Below are 24030 nucleotides of genomic sequence, written 5' to 3'. Positions count from 1 at the left end.
GGCCCCGTCTTCACTACACTCTATCCCTCCACTACCCTTCTCAATTCAAATAACTGACTAACATATCCACCACTCAAATTACTTCCATATTTTCACTATACTAATTCACCACTAATCCTTTCTGGGCTCTGGAGTAGCGTGCTACTCGCCAGAAAAGCGTGTAGGAAGCGCCCTATAAATTCAATTACAATACAATGTGATCTCTCTTCGAGCCTCTTCATAACTGTCCTCTTCGGCTCCTCAATCTCAAGACTGCCTTCCTTGTTGTCATCTCCTCTGCTCACATGGTGAGTGAGCTTCAGGCTCTATCTTCCAATCCCCCTTGCCTCTCTGTGCATCCGGACAAAGTGGTGCTTAGAATGAGGCCTTCGTTCCTTCCTAAAGTGGTTACACCATTTCATGTGGGACAAAACATCACCTTGCCCACCTTTTTCCCACCTCTGCACCCTTCCAAGGGGGAGGAGAGACTCCACCATCTGGACCCTAAACGTGCGCGGTCATTCTATCTTGACTACACCAAAGACTTCCGGGTGGATGATAAACTTTGTTGGCTATCTGGGTGCCAAGAAAGGCCGGGCTGTTAAAAAAATGTACCATCTTACAAATGGCCGTCCTTTGCATTAAGATCTGCTAAGCTTTAGCGAAGAAGGATCCTCCAGTGGGGTTGCCTGCTCACTCCACTAGGGCTACGGCAGCAACCACTGCATTGGCACGCGGAGTCCTACTCTTTGATATCTGCCAGGCGGCAATGTGGGCATCTCTGCACACGTTTATCAGACATTATTGCCTGGACAGTCCAGTCTAGAGGGAAGGCTATTTTGTCCACTTGGTCATCAAGGACTTTCTGGTGTGAACTTGGTTCACAGACTCTCCTCCGGGGATGGTATCTATTCAAAGGTAGGGAATCTATAACTAACAGTTCTCTATCAGATGTACCTGGTAGACACAGATGTTGGTTGTAGTTTCCTTACCGCCCCACCTATCCGCCCCGCAAACTGATTTCTAGGGATAGGGACTCCCTTACAGGGCACTAGTTGTGCCTCTCCTGTGGTCAGTGTCTTTCATCGCTCTGCGCTTCTGGCATGGTAAGCCGAAAGTCGTGTCGGAACGGACGTCAGCACGCAGGGGCAGTGTCTAAGTAGGCACCGTGACGTCATCCCAGTGAATCCGACAACGAACGCGGGGTCAACCGACGCCACTTACTGACACTCAGGGTTATTGCTGAAGAAAAAATCTCCCAATCCAGGGGAAATTATAAAGTAAGGATTCTACAACTAACATGTGTCTCTACCAGATACATCGTTACCGAAGGTAAATAACTTGTTCTCATAGTAATAAAAATAACAAATTGGTCAGAGTGTGTGACATCATTTCTTGCCCGAGTGTGCACAATAAATGCTTAACACTATCCTCTGATAAGCCTGACTGCTCAGTCCAGCTACCACTAACTTGAATGTAAGGTATTCTCTATTTTAACCTCTACCATACCTTTGGGGGCTAACTGGACTCGGTGCACACTATACCTATCTTTGGTATAGTATAGACAGAGCCAGATCAGTTTTGACCCTGCTGCAGTAAGAACTCCCAGCCCAAGAACGGTCCTCCCTGTACCAGAACACAAGCAATCCAGGACTAGTTTCACTCTAGTTATGGACTCATCAGCCAGGTACAGCTTGGTTCCAGTGACACAGTGTTGCACCAGTCCTGGTTACTTTTGTTCCGGTTCAGGGAGGACCTGACTTGGCAATGTGGGCAGGGCTATTCCGATTGGAGCAGGGTCAAGACTGATTTGCAAGGCTGGGTCCAAACTGAGGTGACATGGTGAGCAAAATAACGATGGATTGGAGTGCAGTCCAGAGTTATTGCCAGTGGCTGAGATTAATTCAAGCATTCCATCCATCACTTTTTTGTATACTTAAGTGTGTCCTTTACAAGCAAGGCAGACCTGGTTAATTAGCCAGATGATAGTCTGTCCTCAATGAGAGTCTAATTTGCATTGGGCCGACTACATGTTATTGCGACACCCGCACACAACATTAGCAATGTCTTTCAGTTCATCAAGGAAACCCACATAATTACATGATAAATTACATTTCTGTAAATTGCAACAATGGAAAACAGGTGAATAACACAGGTGAGTAACATTTCTGTTTATCAAATACTTTACAGCCTAAGAACTGTACATTGAAAAAGTTTTCAGTTGCTGTTTCAACAGTTTACCTTTCCTTGATTTGCTAGCTGGCTTCACAATGACCTGCATGTGGCTGTTGTTGGGAGTCCTGTTGATCTCACCTACACATATGATCACCTGGGAGATTCTCCACAGATATTGAAAGACATTGCTTCTGGAAAGCACCCTTACACTAAGGTATGCAGCAAAGACAGCACTTGGATTAATCTTACAGAATCTTACTGTGTTTTTCTATAATTTGCTCCTTCAAGCTGAAATGTAGTGCTTTTAGTTGGCCAACATTGACTGAAGAGATCCATCCCTCCCACACACTGCCCAGGGAGGGTTCTCTTTTACTTTTTCCACAAACTGTGCCTCACTGTAGTTACAAAGTAAGCTGGTGCTGGTTTACTATAGTGTTGAGAGGCCGTTCTGATATTTTCTTGCATTAATAAACTTGCTTTAGTGCCATTTACTTTGGAGTTATAGGATATACAGTTCTACTTTGGTTAATGTCCCTTAATGTGTGTGACTACAGTAAATATATATTCCTTTGGAATTGGTCAGGCTGGTGCTTTGCTCCACCAACCACTTCCTTTTCCAGCTATCAGAAAAGATATTAATTTATGTAGCCTAGTTGTATTTATTTTTTATTAAGAAATGAGATTAAGACATGTTTTTTTGTATTTTTCATGTCACTGGGTATTTGGTTTCCATTATTTATTTTTAAACCTTTCCCCTTGTAATTGCGTATCTGAAAGAGACACGTTAGTGATAGATTCCTGACTTTAGAATATCCCCAGGCGTCAGGCTGGATCTGGAAAAGTTTTCTGCTTAGCAGTACCTCTGCGCGACAGTAGGTGGCATCCTGCGGCTCCGCGTCTGTCACTGGTGTCGTAGGCGCCGAAATGACGTCACGGAGAGTACTTGGGTGCCACCCATGCGCGCTGACGTCAGTTCTTTCTTTTTCCGCGCCGAAAGTGCAGATCCGGATTGAGCACGTACCTCGGTCATTTCTTGACCACTTTTTAGGGCTCGCACTGCGAAACTGATCGCGAAGCGATCGTCGCTGCGAGCCTCTATTGTAATCGTTTCTGCTTTCAAGGAGCCAAGGGAGACAGGAGACAAGTGATGTGCACGCGCGCGTAAACGGATCAGGTTGCGCGCGCTTCCTGTCTCCCATGGCTCTTTGGAAGCAGACATGCAGACATACAAGCACACACACGCACGCCCCCCCTGCTCACGCGCACACACACAGCCACGCACCCTCCCTCCCCCCCCACTCACGGGTTCACGCGAACACACACAGCCACGCATGCACACCTCCCTCCCCCCCCCACTCACTCACGGGCTCACGCGTACACACACAGCCACGCACACCACACCACCCCACCCCACCCCACCCCACTCACGGGATCACGCGCACACACACAGCCCACCCCACTCACCGGGTCTCTCAGGCTCCTCTCGTCTTCTTTCGGTCGCAGTCTCGTGGCACCAAAGCAATAACAATCGCATGCCTACAAAAAGCCGCGCCCCCCTCTGTTAAAAATGCCAGCAGGATCCTATCTACTGTCTTTTTAAGCATCACGTGTTCTACCTAGTGACGCATGCGGAAGCACCCTTATCTCGTCAATGCGCGTCCATGGAAATAGAAACCGAGAGTATTCGTGACATGCAGACAGTTGGCAGTGATTGGCTGAGGACTTCAGCGAGAGGTTAGAGGAGCCGAGCAGTAGGAATTTATTTATTTATTTATTTAATGCAATTTTCTATAGCGCGAATATTACCCGAAGGTGTCAGAGCGCTTTACAAGAGAACCAGTTGCGATACATAAGAATTTAGGATTAAATGGGTTACATAAAAGGTACAAACAGGAAAAAAAAATGGCAAATGTACACGTTGTAAAGTCACTCAAGGAAGAGATACAAATGGATAAACTCTAAGAATCACATAGTACCTCCCGTACTCCATGTACGAACTGTCTTTCCGTGCACTGCACAGGGCATTGCCCACGGGCACTGCATAAGTGCCCTTATCCTCCGCAGATTCCCTGCCCGTGCACTCTCCCTCCACCCGTCCCTGCGCGCCGCCTTCCTGCAGAGGGCAGCCTTTGGAAAGTTTTGGAAGTTACTGATACCGCTGGATTCCTGGGAGGGGGCGGCCACGCGCTCTGTTTTCGGAGTTCCCTCCACCCGGCCGGGGTCCTGGTTCCTTGTTTGTTGTGACTTGGATCCGCCGGCAGCTGCCACGGGAGAGGGAGACCCGGAGTGGGGCCGGAGGAGGGGTGCGAACCCGGAACCGGCCGAACCAGGCCAGGATGGAGAATCGGAGAGGTACCGGGAGGGCCGGGGATATTGAGCTCTGGGTACAGTGAGGGGACGGGGGTCAGCTGTCAGCAGCACACACAGAGGGGCAGGAGCCCGGCAAGTGAGGGGTGTCTGGGTTGAAACAAAGGAGGGAGCAGCTGACCCCATGTCCGCAGGGTCAGAGGTTTTTTAGGCCCCTCCTGTAGTCGGCTCTCCTTTCCACCCCTATAGCTATCCATGCAGAGGACTCATTCTTCACGTAAAACTCATTTTTCACTCAGACCTTTGTTCTGCTGTCACCTCGTCACAACATTCCTCCTCCACAGTGCCGTTCAAGGGGATGGAAACCAGACACCCACCTCAACAACTCCAGCTCACTCCAGCCCCAAACATAGCTCACAGAGGCGGCTACGAAAGCATGGGTGGCCCGGGGTCAATGGCACCGCACAACACCCCAGACCTGTGTAGGTGTGGAGGGCGAGGGATGTCTTTTATGGTACATGCCATGCTTTGACGCGCTGGGTTCAAATATGGTAAAATAGTGGGTGCTGGGGCATGTGCACACTCGATTTGAGGGCAGAGGTTGTAGAGTATGTTGACTTAATGTGTAAGAAATGTCACTGTGAGCTAGATGTATATGCATAGGCGTATGACAGAAATGGTTTCCATTTAATTTAATGGATATTTAGTTATAACCTTACTGTTCATTCGTATACTTCACTTTAACAATATATTTTAAAACATTACACAAGTACAAATTACATATTTAAAATTAACACTAACAAACATGTTTTCATTGTCATTTCTAAGTGTTGGGCAATACATAGCTGCCATCTATACCATATAATGTGTGCTTGTGGTTTCAATGATTTATGTGCATCAGATCTGTCTGCTTTGCATACCGTGGCATGTTAAGTATACCTTAACATAGACCATCTGTTTGCAAATGACTTTGTGTACCACATTTAACAACCCGCTGCCACTTCATTTAGTTTGTGTTTGACAACAGACTAACAGATGATTCATCTTTCAAAGGTCTCATTTGGGCCAAAAGCATCCATTAAATGCGTATTTGTTTCCTAGACGAATAATTCATAATTGTATCATCAAACGGTGCAGAGTCCTCATCCAAAGAACGTAATCTTCTTTCCCATGGCAACTTCCTAAAGGTAGTCAACCAATTCAACACTCTACCACTGTGCATTCTCCAACCCACCCGAAATGCACTCCAGCACCCCTCACCGAAGCACTATACCAAGGCCACACTGCAATGCCAGCAATAGAGCACTGAATAACCCATGGTGCCCTAAAATAGAATTATTATAGAGTAAAACCATTCTTGGCATATTGTGAGGCCTCAAGCGCACGAGGAGGCCCAACCCTGGTATAATTGTACCATTCTTGACATATTGATTGTGAAAGGATCAGGATCACTGTTATTGGACAAAAGAAACCAAAACAGCCAACCCGTCTTTCGGTCCCTTCTGGTGTGTTGGATGCTTTGGTTTCTTTTATCCAATAACAGTGTATCTGATCCTTTAAGAAACACTCTGAACTATGGATTCTTGAATCAATAAACATATTTTGAATCATCATTGAATGGATTTTACTAATAAATTATAACTTCATCTAACTTGACTTGATTCACTTAAAATGTTTTATGATATGAATGGGATAGGGATCTCCCCATTTATCAAGGCTAAATTACCATGAATTCATCCTCATTGAGTAGGATGGGCCAGGAAACAGGTTCTTATACCCCTTCTACAGTGTCTCAATATTAGGAATCTGTCTGGAGCAGTAGTTGGTAAATAATAGAGGGGCCCGGTGATACAGGTGAGAAATCATACGGTCTGGCGAGGGGGCGAGAAAATAAGGAGGCTAGTGCTGGGGATTCAGGCAGCATAACGTGTCTGCATAGGGAGAGTGCAGTGATGAGGTATTTGAATAGGCGCGGACACATTTTGACGCTGACAAGTTTGTGTGACACATTTCCTCGTTTGAGATGTGCTAATGTTTAACCGTTTTAATGTGTGATATATTGATGAGTGACACGTACTCTGGCAGTTACTGCTCTAATTGTTCTTGGTTGCATATCATATGTTTGAGTATAGAACTCCACCACGTTCTTTCCATACCTCCAAAAATTCCTCACCAGTCTCAGTGCTTTGCGCCCTATGACGCACTTTATAAATTGTGCAACATAATATTAACTTCCACGGAAGGTTTTGGTGTAGACTTAGATCCCCCATACCAGCAGCATCAAACACCGGGGGACTTTCATGTGGAGCCCAGTGTGATGTCTCCACAGTCTAGACATCCTTCCTATCCCATACATAGTTCATACCCCTGTATCCAACCTATCCTATGTTCCTTAGACCTACTTAGTTGACATAGCAGAGGCAGGCCTTCCAAGTCCAACATATTCATTAGAAAAAATGTAAAAGTGCGAACTTGCACCAAGAGAGGACTGCAAAAGCCCTCTTACAGGTTGAAGAGAGAATCTCCGTGCAGGGAGGGATGAAGTAAAAGCGTGTAAGCAAGTGCTTGTTTATGTAAAAGTATGTGATTGGTATGTGTTGTGAGCCATCCGAAACCCTCCCACGGTAGCGCACTGTCCCAGATATGCACCTTTTACATCTTGTGGCCAGAGGCTATAAAATAAAGGGATCCTGATAAAATAAAGGGGGCATAGACCGCACATGGTTCTTTCGCACATACCAGCAACCTGTGTCTGTATTTGATTCATTGTTGTCAGCGGGAGCACACTGCCAGACAGGGTGTCCGCGCTACCCGGCGTCACCCTGCCACATTAGCGACGAGGGTCCTTCCAGGGGTGCCCCTGCTATGATTACGTTCTGGCGGCACCCTGCAGGTTCATTACACACCAGAGATCAGTTGCCTCTGTGGCGCCACTGCCACGCTTACCTAATCACTGAACTACATGGTTTGTCGTGGGCCCCCCAAAAAAAGGGAAAAAAGGCAGAAATACCTTTCAATAACAAGCATTTGCAATGCAATAGGTGTCGCATAATTAAAGTTTGAGCTACTGGCATTGTACATGACCATACCTTTTATTCATTTGCATCGGTGCGTAAACAAGTGCTTTGTACTTATAGTCCATGCTTATGAGAAGCAAGGCTGGCAGTCTCTTTTATTGCCAGCCTTGCTCATCGTAAGCAAGGACTATACGTTCAAAGTGCGTGTTTATGCACCTATTGCAGGTTTTAAAAACAAATGAATAAAAGGCATTGCCATTCACAATACCAATAGCTCAAACTTTAATAATGCGAGACCTATTGCATTGTAAATGCTTGTTTTAGACTTTTGTCTCCTTTTCTTGTCTTGGTGCGCGCAGGGATGTCCGGTATTAAGTCTTGCGGGTCGTGCCACCGTAATATGTGGGTGGCGGACCCCCATGATGTCTGCCTTTACTGCCTGGAGCATGACCATGACTCCCGGGATTGTCGGGACTGCCGTGCCATGCCCCGAAGGCCTTGCGGGAGCGGCGTCTGAATTTGCTGGAGGTCCGGCATTCCTCTCACCGCCGCTCCGGGTCTAGGGGCCACTCACGGGACCGGAACCGTTGCTCCTCGGACTCTTAAGTCTTCCCCTTCAGATTCCGGTAAGCGACGCCATAAAAGGCACGTTCGCTCTCCGACGTCTCCCCGTCGCTCCCCGGAGGCGGACGTGGTGGACAGGGGCTCCGCCCCTCCGGAGTCTGGGAGTCCCGCGGCCTACCCGCTATACCCAGGTCCGTCTGCAACTCCTGAACAGGTGCAAGCGTTCCTTGCTGCCTTGGACCGCCTTTACAGGCCCCGGGCTCCCGCTGGTGCGCCCTCGGCCCCGTGTACGCTGGGTCCGGACCCAGCACCACCCTTGGCTCCGGCCTCAGCGCTGCCCCTGGCTCCTCCACAGGCACCGCACTGGGTGCCGTTTATCCCGCCCCTGCCCCGGGTCCCGGACCATTTTGTTCCGGCCTGGGATCCATGTTGGGATGCGGCTCCGGCGCAGCCCCAGCTGGCGCCTCTGATCCCATCTCCGGGTCCGGCCCTGCTGCTGCGGCTGGATCCTTCTACCCCGGAGCCAGACGACGACTGGGGCGGCTCTGAGGACCCCCTTACGCAGCAGTGTGACTCCGAGCAGGATTGGATGGATGACCTTCAAAATGCGGGTGAACTTTGTGTCTTCTGACCCGGGGTTTGCCTCGCTTTCGCCTACTATGGAGGAAGGCGCTTCTTATACTATGGTGCTGCGGCGCGCTGCGGAGGCTCTCCATCTCCACCTCCCTAAAGTGGCCCTTAAGACCAACCTCCTTACGGAGGTGCTCCAGACGGTGTCTACGTCTTCGGAGCCGCTGCTCCCTTTCTATGAGGCCCTTACCGAAGTCCTCTTGGGTACTTGGTTGCAACAGGCCTCTAGGGCACCAGTGGATAAGAACATCGCGAGGCGTCATCGTCTGACGCCTGGTGATCCCGCCTTCTTGACCACTCACCCCACGCCTGAGAGCCTGGTCATTCAGGCCTCGACATCGCAGAGTGCCTTTCCCTCGGCTCTGCCGGATAAGGACTCTAAGAGGCTGGACCAATATGGCAAGAGGTTGTTCTCCTCAGCCAGTTTGGGGTTGAGATCGGTTAATACCGTCTCCTTTCTGGGTTGTTACTCCCACGCAGTGTCGGATTTGTGGCAGAGGTTCTGCCTCAGTGCTCTGAGCAGGTCCAGGCTGTCCTTTCCCAAGCAATTGCGGAGGGCAAGAATGCAGCGAAGTTTGCCATCAGGTGTGGGTTGGACACCGCTGATTCGTTGGGCAGGGCGATTTCCACGACGGTGGCGTTGGGGCGTCACGCCTGGTTGCGTTCCACTGGGTTCTCACCCGATGACCAGAGCTCGCTCATGGACATGCCCTTTGATGGCTCCCGTCTATTTGGCGACAAGGCGGACAATGCCCTGGAGCGTTTTAAAGACTTGCGCGCCACGGCCAAGTCTTTGGGTCTTTCCGCGAAGGCCCCTGCCACGTCTGGGTGTCGTTCCTTTCGTGGCCAGGGTAAAAGCACCCAAGCATGCTCCTCCATTAAGCCTGTGCGGAACCAGCCCCAACGTGGCAGCGGCCGTGGCTTCGGCAGGGGCAGGTCTGGTAACCAGCGAGCGGGTCAGTCCACCTCCACCTCCACCCCCGCTGCCTCCGCCTCTAAGCCTTCCTGATCCGAGCTTCAGGGAGGACCCCATGCCAGTGGGTGGCAGGGTACGTCACCACCTCCAATACTGGCGCGAAATTACCTCAGACAAGTGGGTGCTGCAGATAATCTGAATTGGCACGTGCTTCTAATGGGGCATTAGTTGCATCCCTGTAGGCACTCTGTGACCCCTCAGCGCGAAATGAGTGTTCTAACACAGTTTATATTTCAATTTTTTTCATGTTTTATTTCACATAGTTTAGTTGCTTGTTTTTCAATTATTCATTTCTTTTAGTCTTGTACATGCGGCATTATTGATGTCAATTCCAATGCATTTCGGGCATATTTAACTGCCCTTCATCAGAGAACAATACTAGAGAATGAAAATAAAAAACAAAAAATAAACATATAAACTGTACTTGAATATGCTGATTTGCTTATATCTAACAGGTGTATTAAGCCAACATGGTGTTTTGACATGTCTTATGTTTGTTTAAGTATCACCTTTTAACCTTAACGCCCCCGTGAAGTCAATGGGGCAAACACTATATGCCATGCTATCAAGCGTAAAAAACGTAGTATAATACAGTCGTGTGTTTAACATTTCACCTATTAACCTTAGAGCCTGTGACGTATATGATCTCCCAAAATCAATCGCACTTACATGCCGTTTCTACCGGGGTAAATTCAGTCCGTTTGCACAAGAACTGTCATGGAACAATAAAAACGAAAACCCAGGTTATAGAGCCATGCTCATGATTCTATACCAAAATCGCTACTAATGTTATTCAAACGCTGCCCTTACTGACCTGTTCTCTAATTGTTTGGGAAACTTCCTCGTGTAGTGGGACCTGAAGTTCCAGTGGGCACAGCATCAGGGCAATCTGTCAGATCACGTCCAGATCTCGGAGGGCGCTGCACGTGGTGGCTCACGAACCGCGATTGAGTCAGTGGCAGAACCCTCTCCCTTCCCCAACCAGAGCACACAGTAGCAACGGATGCGTCCCTCCTGGGATGGGGAGGCCACATGGGAGAGGCGGAGATCAGAGGCCTCTGGTCTCCGGCGAAGTCCCGGCTCCATATCAACCTTCGATCCGGCTTGCACTAAAGGCATTCCTTCCCTCTGTCCGGGGAAGTGTAGTGCAGGTGTTGACGGACAACACCACCGACATGTGGTATTGCAACAACCAGGGCGAGGTGGGGTCCTGGACCCTTTGTCAGGAGTCTCTGCGCCTCTGGACATTGCTGGAACGTCAAGGCGTTACCTTGGTGGTTCAACACCTGGCAGGTTCCCTGAATGCCAGGGCGGACAAACTCAGCCGCCGGTGCTTGATGGATCACAAATGGCGTCTGCACTCGGACGTGGCGCAAGGTCTCTTTCTGCAGTGGGGAGAGCCTTGGTTAGATCTATTCGCCACTGAAGAGAACGCGCAATTTCATCAGTTCTGCACGTTGGAATTTCCGAGGCGGCACTCGCTCGGAGACGCTTTTCGTCTCGAGTGGAGTTGTGGTCTGTTGTACCCCTTTCCGCCTATACCACTTCTGCCCAGAGTGCTGAAGAAGATCAGGCACGACCGGGCCTAAGTTATTCTTGTGGCTCCGGACTGGGCTCGAAGAGTATGGTATCCCGAACTATTCAGTATGAGCGTCGATCGTCCGATCCGTCTACCTCTTCGGGAGGATCTTCTGTCGCAGCAGCAGGGGACGGTCTTCCACCCGAACCTGTCCAGCCTCCACCTCCATGCTTGGAGATTGAGCGGCGACAGTTGACACCTTTCGATCTTCTTCCCGAAGTCTGTGATGTCATTCTGGCAGCCAGGCGTCCCTCCACCAAAACGGTATACGCCTGCAGGTGGAACAGATTTGTGGCATGGTGCACAGCGAAGGCTGTGGATTCCCTTTCTGCCTCTCTTTCTGAGGTTCTTCTATTCCTTCTCTCTTTGGCCCAGCAAGGCTCTGCTCTGGGCACTATCAAAGGTTATTTTTCGGCCATCTCTGCCTTTCTACGGCTTCTAACATCAGCCTTCTCTTTTTAAGTCACCGGTTGTTAACCGTTTTCTTAAAGGCATTACGCATACGTTTCCACCAGTACCCTTCATAATGCCTCTCAGTGGGACTTGAATCTTGTCTTGACTTTTCTGATGTGCGCTCCCTTTGAGCCCCTTCATAACTGTCCCTTACGTCTTCTTACTCTCAAGACGGATTTCCTGGTAGCTATCACCTCTGCCAGGAGAGTGAGTGAGCTCCAGGCTCTTTCTTCCAAACCTCCTTTCCTTTCTGTTCATCTGGACAAGGTGGTTCTCAGGACCCATCCTTCTTTCTTGCCAAAGGTTGTCAAGCCCTTCCACATCGGGCAGACCATCACTTTGCCAACCTTCTTTCCGCCTCCGCATCCTTCAAGGGAAAAGGAGAGGCGCCACCGTCTGGACCCAAAACGTGTGCTCGCATTGTATCTGCAGCGTATACAGCAGTTCCGGGTGGATGAACAACTCTTTGTTGGCTACGTGGGCATCAAAAAAGGTCGGGCGGTGCACAAACGTACCATCTCCTGGTGGGTCGTTCTGTGCATCAAAGCATGTTAATCCTTGGCCAAGAAAAAGCCTCCTATGGGGCTGCGTGCCCATTCGATCAGGGCAACAGCAGCCACTACAGCCTTGGGACGCGGTGTCTCCCTGCAGGATATTTGTCAGGCAGCTACGTGGGCCTCGCTGCGCACGCTTACCAAGCACTACTGCCTTGACATTCCGGTCTGGAGAGACGGCTTCTTTGGCTGTTCTGTGCTCCGTGACTTTCTGGTGTAATCCTGTTCGCAGACCCACCGCCGGGGTTGGTATTGCTGGGGTATCTATTCTAAGGTAAGGAATCTATCACTAACATGTCTCTTTCAGATGCACAGGTTACTTAATTGTGTAACGATATATCTGTAAGAGACACCAGTTAGTGATAAATTCCTAACCGCCTCGCCCATCCTCCCCGTTCTGTAAACTGGTTACTAGGGTTAAGGTCATCCCCCTTTTAGGGCCCCAGTTTTATGCACCAATTGTAGTCTCTTGCATGGCTCTGCGTTTCGGTGCGGAATAGTTGTGTACAGAACTGACGTCAGCGTGCATGGGTGGTGCCTGAGTACTCTCCGTGACGTCCTCTCCCCACCTATGACACCAGTGATGGACGCGAAGCCGCAGGACGCCACCTACTGGCGCGCAGAAGTACTGCTAAGCAGAAAAACTTTCCATATCCAGCCTGATGCCTGGGGATATTCTAAGGTAAGGAATCTATCACTAACTAATGTCTCTTACAGATATATTGTTACACAAGTAAGTAACTAGTGCATTATTTCTTTTTAAAGCTATTTAATTATTTTCTGAAAAGGATGGTAAAGCCAAGGTACACACCAATTTGAATCTTTTCAAGCTGTGATGAGCATCTGACATTTCCCATGGGCAGTGGCATAGCATTGCAGGTTTTGAACCGTAAAAGTAGATATTTGTAGCCATACTACACATTAAAGAATCATTGGATAATACATTATTTTCCCCTGCAAACGAGTCGTGGGTCTTTATTATGATGAAAAGTGCTGAAAATGGGAGTTGGGTGTTCAAAAATTAGATTACTCTTTTGTAATAGTGTTAGCACCACTCAACACAGGGGCACTAAATAAACCACGATCCTATAATACAAGCTCACTGTGATTACGTTGGGCTTATTTTAGGTTCTCTAAAGAAAGAGGGTGCTTAGAAAATCCCTTATGACCTGCTCTTTCTCATCATTGTTGGCTCACTTTAACTGCATCGCCGAAGGGAAGTTAAATCCTGCACACCATGACTGGCAATAACAAACATTTGCAATGCAATAGGGCTCGCATTTAAGCAACTTTAAGCTATTGGCATTGTAAATGACACTGCCTTTTATTTATGTTTTAAAACGAAAACAAAAATACAAGGCATTGTTATTTTCAAAAGTTCGATCATGCGTAAATGTGAGACCTATTGGATTGCAAATGCTTGTGTTAATTTATGCACATTCTGCTAGTAAAAACTGCTTTACTTCAAAAGTCTAATTTTACCACCGCGATTTGTACAAACTACCTGCTTACATCTCTACAGAGACGAACATTTTATCGTGACTTCTGCATTCCAGTGCATGTGTGTTTTTGTATTCAATGAGCACTTCAAGCAGCGACTAGCTTCGAGGCACTCACAGCATTTTCCGAAACAGCGGTGAGACTTTCCTTGCGTAGTCGGCCAGTGTACAGAAAACCTGAAGTAGAGGTTAGAGGGCAAACCCTGGGAAAAAGAAATGTAATTCATGAGGCAAGAAGATGTAAAATAAATAAAACAAATCTGAAACTGTTGCAAAATGGATAGAGCTGTGTTGCAGAGTGAAAATTAGAAAAAAATGAAAAAAGTCACCCATTCGTATTCTTATATAACACATAAACTAAAACATTTAACTTGCTTCCACAATTAGCACTAATAAAACCGAATCATTACTCATAGTTAGGAAGTAGACCTGTTTTACGTTTACTCTTCACAATGACCGAGAAACAGCCATGTTTGAGGCAAATGTTAGCTGCAGATTGTACTCTATGCATAGATCGCCATCTGGTGTTGGGCACGGATGTTTGCATGTTGTTCTTGTCTTCGAAGAAGTCTTGTAGTCACGAGGTTGGTGACTCCTCCTTCGACCGACAGTGCGCATGGGCTTCGGCTCCAACGTTACATACATTTTTTCCACCATCAGGTTCGGATGTGACTTGTTGCGCTCCGGATCGGTATCGTTATCGAACCCCCTTCGACGCTCAATCACACTTAACCAACGGTATTGTATTGATGGCGTGCCTTCGACGCGCACCCTCGACAACTTTCGATTAAACTTTGACGCCTACGAACCTCGACGCGGGCCGTTGGGCCTACAAGCGCGGATAGAGATGGACGTCGATGGAACGGACTCCATTTAAGAAATGTCCACAGTGTGGTGCTAAGTTTCCACACTCGGACCTCCATCCTGTTTGCAATCTGTGCCTCTCCCCAGAACATCGAGAGGACGATTGTGAAGCTTGCCTCTCATTCAAGTCGAAAAAGACCATCCGAGATCGTCGAGCTCGATGCCCCAACATGCAACGAGGCACAGGGTCCATTCCGGACATCTTCCATCCAGGTCCCTATAACCTTCCGGAGCCCGAACAAGAAGAGATTCCGGACTCCGAAGTAGACGTCTCCGAAGATGACATCACCCCAGCTCAAAGGGATGGAAGTACTGAGACCCCAGCCCCGACCAAGCCCATACCAATGGCTCCGGTAACGCCTTCGGGCTCTCGTCCACACCGTACAAAAACTTCGAACGCCCAGCACCCGGGCCCGGCACCAAAGTACAAAGAAAAGCCATCCGGCTCGAGCCAACAATCAGGTACCAAAAAAGCACCTTCGGCACCGAAAACTCAGAGGTCCGAGTTGCCACGTCCTTTTCCACCGGCACAGGGAAAACATTCGGCACCAAAATCTACAAAAGATCCCTCGTCAACTTGGGCCACACCACACACCTTCACAAAACACTATTGTGTAGATGTTCTAGCAAAACAACAAGCTATTGTGGGGCTGGCTGTATTAAAAACACTTTTTTAAACTACTGCAACAGATACAGGTAGCCACCGCTAAGGAGGATACTGCTATGTAGTCTATGCATAGTGTACAATCTGCAGCTCCAACAGAAAATGCTACTTACCAGTATGCATCTGTTCCTGGCATGTAGAGCTGGAGAGTTATACGCGCCCACCCTCCGACCCCGGATACCTCTATCTGATCCAGTATTATCTTAATTAGATACATCATGCATGGACATCTTTCTATTTCTCACTACTCCATCTAACCCTACTGGCAAAAACAATCTAACAATGGAGCCGAAGCCCATGTACACTGTCGACCGAAGGAGGAGTCACCAACCTCGTGACTACAAGACTCCTTCGAAGACCAAAACAACATGCAAACATCCAAGCCCAACACCAGATGCACATAGCATAACGCTTCCTGGCACAACCGTATTGACTGACATTCACAGATGGCGCTGAAATCCACATGCGCAAGATACCCGCAAAATCGGTTGCCCGACACTACTAGCGAATTACACATTAATTGAGGGCAAGATACAATACCGCTACCATACTGTAGGTCGCCATCATAGTTCTTGCTCTTACCTAGTCATGCAACTTTTACACACACAGATGACGCCTACTACTGCTAGCCCTTCTGCTCTTTACCCTCCCTCCACCTTAACATGGGCGCCACGCTAACCGCACAGGATACGTACGCTGACGTAGCTCTGACGCTGACATTCCTAATTGCGCACCAGTTCTACGGGGACATAGGCAGCCGGAACCGGGCTTGTTACTACCTTCCCGGAACTGGCACCGCATGTTAGGTCCTCCTCTGAATGTTGTGAGTATTGACCCTGGGACATTCTTGATGCTGCGATCAAGGTAAGACCCACCAACGTTAATGGCTGGTTAGCTGCATACATCTTGCTGACGACGGCCATTTTTCCTTCGTTTTAGGAACCCGGCAGCGCACCGGCTTATGGCTATGTGCCCCAGGCATACGGTTTTCTAATGGACTCACGGTCTGAACTATGGATCTGAGGAGGGCGCCTGTCTCCGTTGGGACCGCGCATCACCCGTACCATGTCCCAGACCAATCCTACGTGCACTGGGACCTGGGCACTTTATTCATGGGCAATGCTATGCAACTTTTCGCTGCTCTCGAGCGTGACGCTCCGCACCTGCTAATACCTAATCGCTGGGTCGACCGTCACCCCTCAAAGATCCTTTACTAACCTTTCACTTGATCCCTAAACTCTACCCCTCTCCCCCTCTCCGCCCTAACCCTTCCTTTTTTCCTTTCCCCCTACTTTGTCTACCCGCCCCATATAGGACACTCTTTGAGTAAATGTGTACACGAGATGCCGCTACCCGATGGGGCCAGTTTGAGTGGTAGCATCCCAACCAACCATGATTAGCACTTACCAGATTTCGCTTTTCTGCATGGCTGTGTTTTATTATTTTTAACTTAAGTGAGTGCACCACGCACATTGCACGTACTTTGTTCTTTAGCACATGGAATGCCAGCAACGCAACGTGATGCTCACAGTACACACTAAGTGGTACTTTATAGATATGGCTGACCTGCTTTTGGGTTATAAGAGAATCCGCGCAGGATTAATCATGTTGTAAGTGACTACTTTTTATTCCGTTTTCTCTCTGTTTATCCCATCAAAAACGACCTTGTGTTCAGGCCAAATCACTCGGGCGCAACTGGAGCAGTATCTCGCCAGTGAGTCTTGGCTCTCAGCTGGGTACTACAGTCCCGAGGGAGGCCGTCGATCTTGATTCTAGGCTGAATATTTTCAATAGTTGGATCTCCTCAGCCATTGATTCAATTGCCCCCACCAGGCCAATCAAACCTTCCGCTCTGCCCCCTCTGCACCATGGTTCTCAGAAGAACTACGTAAATGCAAATCGGCCTGTAAACTTTTGGAAAGGCGCTGGAGAATTTCATACTCTCCCGTCAGAAAAGCAGAATATAAATTGTCACTCAAAAAGTACAGGAAAAAGATCATCGATCACAAAATAACACATCTTGAGGAAAAAATTTGCAAAGCCCATGGTTCTGCTAGGGAGATCTTCCAGACGGTAAGATCATTCACCGATCCCTTGGCCCTCAAACGCCAGTCCCCCGTCTCTCAATCACTTTGTAATCGTTTATCTGACTTTTTTGAGGACAAAATTGTCTCCATTTATGACTCATTTCCTAATAAAAATCACCCTGATCCCTCCAATAAGTTCATATCAATTATTCCCTCCGACTCAGCACCCTCTAAGATCTTCACTAACTTTGAAGAAATCCCCCTTGATCTTTCGCTGGCAGAATTATCTAAATGCAGATCGGGTTCGCCGACCGACTCATGGCCGGCGAAACAATATAAAGCCTTGGCCCCTCTTCTCAACCCTATTTTGAATAGTATTTGGAACGATTCACTCCAGACGGGCATCTTTCCAGAGTCTTGGAAACATGCACGATTAGTCCCTATCCTGAAAAAGGCTAATACTGATCCTAATGAGCCGGCTAACTATAGACCTATATCTCTGTTGCCGGCTCCAGCCAAGGTACTGGAAAAACTAGCACAAAAACAACTTGCTAATTTTCTTGAATCCAATGGGTCTTTCCATGACACACAACATGGATTTAGACATGGCCACAGCACGGAATCCGCTCTGATTGAGATGGCCGATGCTGTTCGCTGGAAACTCGATGGAGGTTCAAAGGCGGTGTTGGTGCTGCTCGACTTGTCGGCAGCATTCGACACCGTCTCCCACTCTGTCCTGTTGGATCGTCTCCACTCTAAGGGTATTCAAGGCCAGGCCTTGAGGTGGTTATCTTCCTTTCTGTCCAACAGGACTCAGGCGGTCTTCACGCCCCCTTCACGTCCAACAGCCGTCCGCTCAAGTGGGGAGTCCTGCAGGGCTCCTCCTTGAGTCCTCTTCTTTTTAATGTTTATTTTTCCCCGCTTGCCGAGATGATCGCTCAGGCCGGAATCAAAGCCACTTCGTATGCGGACGATATCCAACTTTTGTTCGCCTATGACACACTCTCCCAGTCTACTTTTGACCCTTTAAAAGACTGCCTGCGTAAAATATCACTCTGGATGGACAACAACTGCCTCCGACTTAACGCAGGGAAAACTGAGGTCCTTTTTTTTCATCAGCCATCTCCCTTGGACCCCCACCATTGGTGGCCACATGACTTGAGTTCCCCTCCCTAGCCTAAGGAATCCATAAAAAACCTGGGTGTCAGATGGGACGCCAACCTCTCTTTCCACAACCAGGTACAGACAGTATCATCGGCTTGCTTCTCCAAAATTCGGATGGTAAAAAAATTCATCAATTTCCTCCCTAACAACACCAGGAGAGCCATAGTCCAAGCACTGATCACCTCTCACTTGGATTATGCCAACGGTCTGTATACCGGGCTGTGTGTAGGTTTATGCCATCGACTACAGACAGTTCAAAATTCAGCGGTTCGTTTAGTTTGTGGTATCTCCCTAAGAGAGCGTATTTCCTTTCACCGGCGCTCTCTTCATTGGCTACCAATCCAGAAGAGAGGTGAATTCAAAGCCCTTATTCTGACTCACAGGGCTTTGAAAGGACAAGGCTCTGCCTACCTGACATCTTGTCTGCGCCCCTATAAAAATGTGAGATCTCTCCGTTGTGACACCAAAAACTTTCTCATCTCTCCCAGATTTAATAGAACTCGTTCTGGAGGGAAAACCTTCCAGTTCTGTGCCGCCTCTTACTGGAATAAACTTCCTCTCGCCATCAGGTTGATTCCTGAAGAGCTCTCCTTCCGTAAGGCACTCAAAACCTTCCTTTTCTGCTGATCCCCTAAGGAGTAAGATTTATTTACACTCTCAAAAGCGCCGGGACACCCCGTTGGGGTAGCCGCGCGCTATATAAGACACACTAAATAAATAAATAAATACTTCATTTATGTTCCTTTTGTTATAGATTGGCTACCGCACCCAAGGACAACACACCACACTGGTGCGCTCCAACTGGTAATATCTAGGTTATTATACCCCGTTATCAGTCGTTTAGTGTAGATTTTAACTTGTGTATTAGGTCCTGAAGAATTGCCGCCTGATCCTTCCTGGGACAACTAGGGCAAGAAACATGACTGCATGACACAGAGGGCAACTGCCTATAGCATTACTTTAGATAGTCGCCATTATATTTTTAATCAGGGTGGGAGACAGAAATATTAAATTGGTTGCCCTGATCCTCCCGTTCCCTGTTTTAACTCACGTGGTCTTTTTTGAAACCACAACACTACACTTTTACACTTTTGGGGCCCCTTAAACACACTCACCATACGGCAAGGATAAAAGATCCCTGCCAAAGAGCCCCCACTGTGGGTGCCCATAGGGTATTGCAGCTTCAATCCGACGAGAAGCACGCCCGATGATGAAGCATTACACCCAGCTGGCTGGGTGTGTGGGGGTCCTAATTCTGAAAGGAAGGATTCCCCATACTCCCTCTTGGTAGCTGCCTTCCTGCACTTACTTCACAGCCAATCTCAACCTTCTCAGGAACTGCATTCTCCTTTCCTTGTAACCTATCTCCATTCTTAGACACTGTAAGTGCAGTAATTTCATAAAAAGTATATGATCTGGTAGTTTGTCATTACAAACTCCACAGCATCATCATGGCTTTACTTAAAACTGGGAAGTGTGGTATCAAACTTCTCAGCACATTAAACCGACACTGATGCCAGTGTGGGATTTAATGAAAAACGCACTCAGATGGCATCTTGGAGATGCCCCCTGAAACACGACTTAACTCTAGTCCTGGCTGAGTGGCTGCTCACTAGTTGCCGCCACCAGACATATTTCTGGGCCCCTGGGTCAAGATCCTGCGCTCTTGGGGTCCTGAAACAAAATACATCTTGGGGCGAGGTGCCAAGCGTCTTCCCCCAGGATGGTCTTGGTCCACCAAGGGGAAGCTTCAAAGGCCTGCCGCCTTTGTGAGCTACTCCAGTCAACTGCTGCTACCAGCAACTGGCCCCCGCTGGGTCTGACCCCCACTTTGGGCAGGAGAACTGCTGGAAAACTAAGTTAGGAGGAGAGGTGTGCCCACCTTTGCCAACCCCACCCCTCAGGTGGGGACGGCGAGGTGAAGCACAACTCTGAGTCCCCGTCACCTTGAAGATGGGGGGGACTCAGCCAACCAGCGTGAGGCTTATGCCCCCCTCCCACTGGAGGGTAGCGTAATAGGGGATGTACCCATCCCAGGTAAGAGACCCATTTGTCCCGACCTGTAATGCCTCTAAATTTAGTATTTAGGGGCAGCCCTGAACCTTGAGTCCTCAGAAAAGAAGAAACAAGAAAAAGTAGTACCAAAGAGCTGTGCTGAAGAAGAAGAGGAGGACACCAACTGACTAGGCCCCAGCCCTACCGACATGTCCCGACCTCGACCTGCTACAACGATATCCTGGGTTGTCCTGCTGCCAGCAGCCTCAAGAACCTAGAGGACCTGCCCTGTCTTCCCAAACCAGATTTTCTCCTGTGAGCACCAAATTGCATACCCATAGACTCTGGCTCCAGCCAGATCTGCAAGTCTGCGCCACTCTGCACCTGACGCCCACGGCCCAAGTTCGAGTGGCCCAACACCATGAGGTGGTCTCCCCATTGATCCTGACCTGGGATCTGGTGATCCCTGACATGCCTCAAGTCTCCAACTGACACCTGCAGCCCCTTTCTGGAGGATACCCCGTGACCGGAGCCGATAAGAGAAGCCCGCCGCCGAAAGACACTCATGCACCAGATGTCCCACGGCCTTGGGTGGCCCCACTGATGATGTCCCAGCATCCCAAAACTTGCCAACTTACCTCTCCAACCGGTGGTCGCCTCCAGAAGTTCTTCGTCCCTGTGCCTGCAGTGTTTGTTGCAACTGGAGAATCCCCATTGAAACCAATAGGGAACCTGACGCCAAAAAAGCACCCTACCGCCCCTGTGTCACTGTGGGTGCACCTTGTGTGCTAAACCGGATCCCCCTTTGCCTTGAGCCTAACACCAGAAGCTTTGCTCCCATAACCTTGTGGCCTGCTCATGAGCAGAACCCCTATCCCCCATTAGATAACATTGGGCCTCAGCACTCTGCACCAGACCGCCCTAGTGCCACTAAGGGTGCTTTGAGAGTGCGCCCTTGACCCTGGGTGAACCCTGCTTCTAACCCCTGAAAACCAACTCCCAAAACCAAGTACTTACCTGTAAACTGATAACACTGTTTTCTCCCATAGGACTGCATTGACTGCTTTTCTGTGAAAAATCTTGTGTATGTGGAGTTGGTTTGTATGAAAACCTTAAACTGCATATGTATAAAAACTGAATTACTTACCTTTGGTCTAGGAAATGTCCCTGTGTGATAACTAGGCATATCACACTGAGTAGCAAAAGTAACTTAAAAAAGTAATCTGAAACGTAACGTACACAGCAATCTCTAAAGTAACTGAAAAGTAATTTTGACTGTTGACTTGCCTGTAAACCAATCAAACTGCATTCAGCTTGCATTTCACTGCATAAATCTTGCAAAGTATTATCATACTTACCTGTACCAGGCCTGGCTTGGTTCTAGAAAATAAACTATAACTAAATAATATTTTTTATATTCAAAAGTTGGTCTGAGTTCAATCCTTGAGTGTGGGACATCATTTCTTGCCTGAGTGTGTACAATAAATGCTTAACACTACTCTCTGATAAAGCCTTACTGCTCGCCCACACTACCACAAATAGAGAGTAAGGTATTATCTACTTTTACCTCTGCCTACCTTTGGGGTTCCACTGGACTCTGTACCCACTATACCTTACTTTGGTATAGTATATACAGTGCCAGCTTCCTACAGTGTGATTTAATAAAATGTTGGCATAATCCTATTTTCAAAGAACATAACCTTCAATCTACAGTAAAGAGCATTGATTAGCCAGAAAAAGATTTCAAAGGAGGGTAGTCATGCAACAGAAGAGACATGTATGCGTAGATTAAAGATCTTCCACCCAAATATTGGAATAAATCAATGCTGAAGAGGCCTCATACATAATAACCCTTCAATGACTTTGAATGTAAACAATACAATCAACACTGCTGGACAAACACTAAAAAATTAAACATCAGTCACACAAAATGTAGGCTGTTTAGCACAGCATTGCCTTCATCTGGTGAGATATGCTTAAGGCTTGCTCTGTTGGCTAAAAGTCTGTTTGAGGTAAGCAGAGTTTCACAGTCCACAGACTGTGGTTATGTGGTGGTATTTAGCACGCTGGTGGAATTGCTTCTGTGTAGGGGTGGACTTTAAATGAGTGCTTGGTCTCCAGTTCTGGATTAGATTGAGGCAGTTGTTGAATTGCGGAGTCATGCACCTAGGATACTTTAAAATAGAGTTGTCATCGGCATATTGGTAGATCTTATTTATAATTTCATACAAGATCATAACAGACCCTAAAACCATTGTAATTCTTTTCAGATACATTAAAGCCAAGTCCTTCTCTTTCCCCTTACGTAGTCTGTTAATACGTGAGACCTGACACCTATATCTGACTATACCAATCACACCTGTCAACACACATAGAAAAGGGTTACTTATTTTATGAATAGAACACATAATGTATTTATGAGGGCTACATGTCACAGATCAATGCATTCATTATCAGTAAGGTTAAAGGTGGTTTGCTCAACCCGCAAGAGGGTTATGATTCGACTACCTCAATGCATGTGTTGGAAGTTTATTTACCAATGTGCCATGACCAGAAATGTCAACAGTGGGCACCAAATTTCCTTAGGGTGGAACTTACTGGTTGTAATTTCCCATATACTTATGCCCTTTCATTACATATGTCCTTGATCTTGTCATGAACTATGGGACTAGGAGCCCATTACCTCACCAGTGCAAGTAGAACTTCTGTTGGAGATATCTCCAACCGATGGTAAAACATGACTGAGAGTCCGTCAAAAGCATTATTCCTGTATGTTCTTACAGCTAAGAGGATAAAACAAGGCATGTGGGTCATTGCTTTAAAAAAACATTATTTAACATCTGTGACTAAGGTGTTTTATCCTATGTAATTTTTCTGGTATGTGTCATATCTTATGCAGGTACTTAAAATTGAGGAGTTTATCTATGATTCCTAAATTATAGGGTTGTTTGGAAACAATAGTACTGCCATATCGAGTCCTTTTCTGAATCAATATTTGTTTCCCCAAATTCTTGTCGCCCTTAAGAGCTTCTCCTGCTAAAGTCACCCAGCAATATGCATAGGCTAGCACTCATCGTCTGTGGTCATCGTATTGAATCATTTGTCTTAATGGCTAAATTGTAGCTGATGCCGTAAGAAAATTATCTATTGAGGCCTGTGCTTCATGTTTTAATCTAAAACGTGAAAATCTCAAGGACTGTTATCTGTCCGCCATCTTTAAAGTAATTGAGCGTTAGAAATTTGCCGTCACTGACCTAGGTGATAAAGCCTTGCTTTTTCCAGCGAATCATTAACCACCTTTTCAGCAGTTAGCAGTGACAGTGAACTTTGCAAAAGAGGTATGGTCAGCGAGTAAAGTATCCTCTAGGCGGACTCTGTGGCACATCCTCTGTTGTGCCCAGCACACACTGGCAACCGTAGCCACCCCAGTAAGGGATCTAGACAGACACTTTAGCAACTGAGTGTGCAGACATCAATCTGCTCTCTCCCTAATATCAACTGTGTGTTCCCTGAGATTGGGTGTGGTGTCTGATGCGTCCTTGCCCTGCTGTGTAATAGGCTTCTAAATTTCGGACCGGAGCCC

The 24030-nt window shown here is 47.7% G+C and overlaps 1 protein-coding gene across 1 annotated transcript in view; it reads left to right on the top strand.

The window, feature by feature from the left end:
• Positions 1–24030, top strand: part of NDUFS1 (NADH:ubiquinone oxidoreductase core subunit S1) — a 779390-nt gene that overhangs the window by 547042 nt on the left and 208318 nt on the right. The window contains exon 13 of the mRNA XM_078680296.1: positions 2239–2368. Within this exon, the coding sequence (XP_078536422.1) occupies positions 2239–2368 (130 nt within the window). The remainder of the gene's footprint in view (positions 1–2238; positions 2369–24030) is intronic.

This window comes from Lissotriton helveticus, chromosome 3_1 (assembly GCF_964261635.1).
Source record: "Lissotriton helveticus chromosome 3_1, aLisHel1.1, whole genome shotgun sequence".
NCBI lineage: Eukaryota > Metazoa > Chordata > Amphibia > Caudata > Salamandridae > Lissotriton > Lissotriton helveticus.
This window is presented reverse-complemented; position numbering and strand designations above follow the sequence as displayed.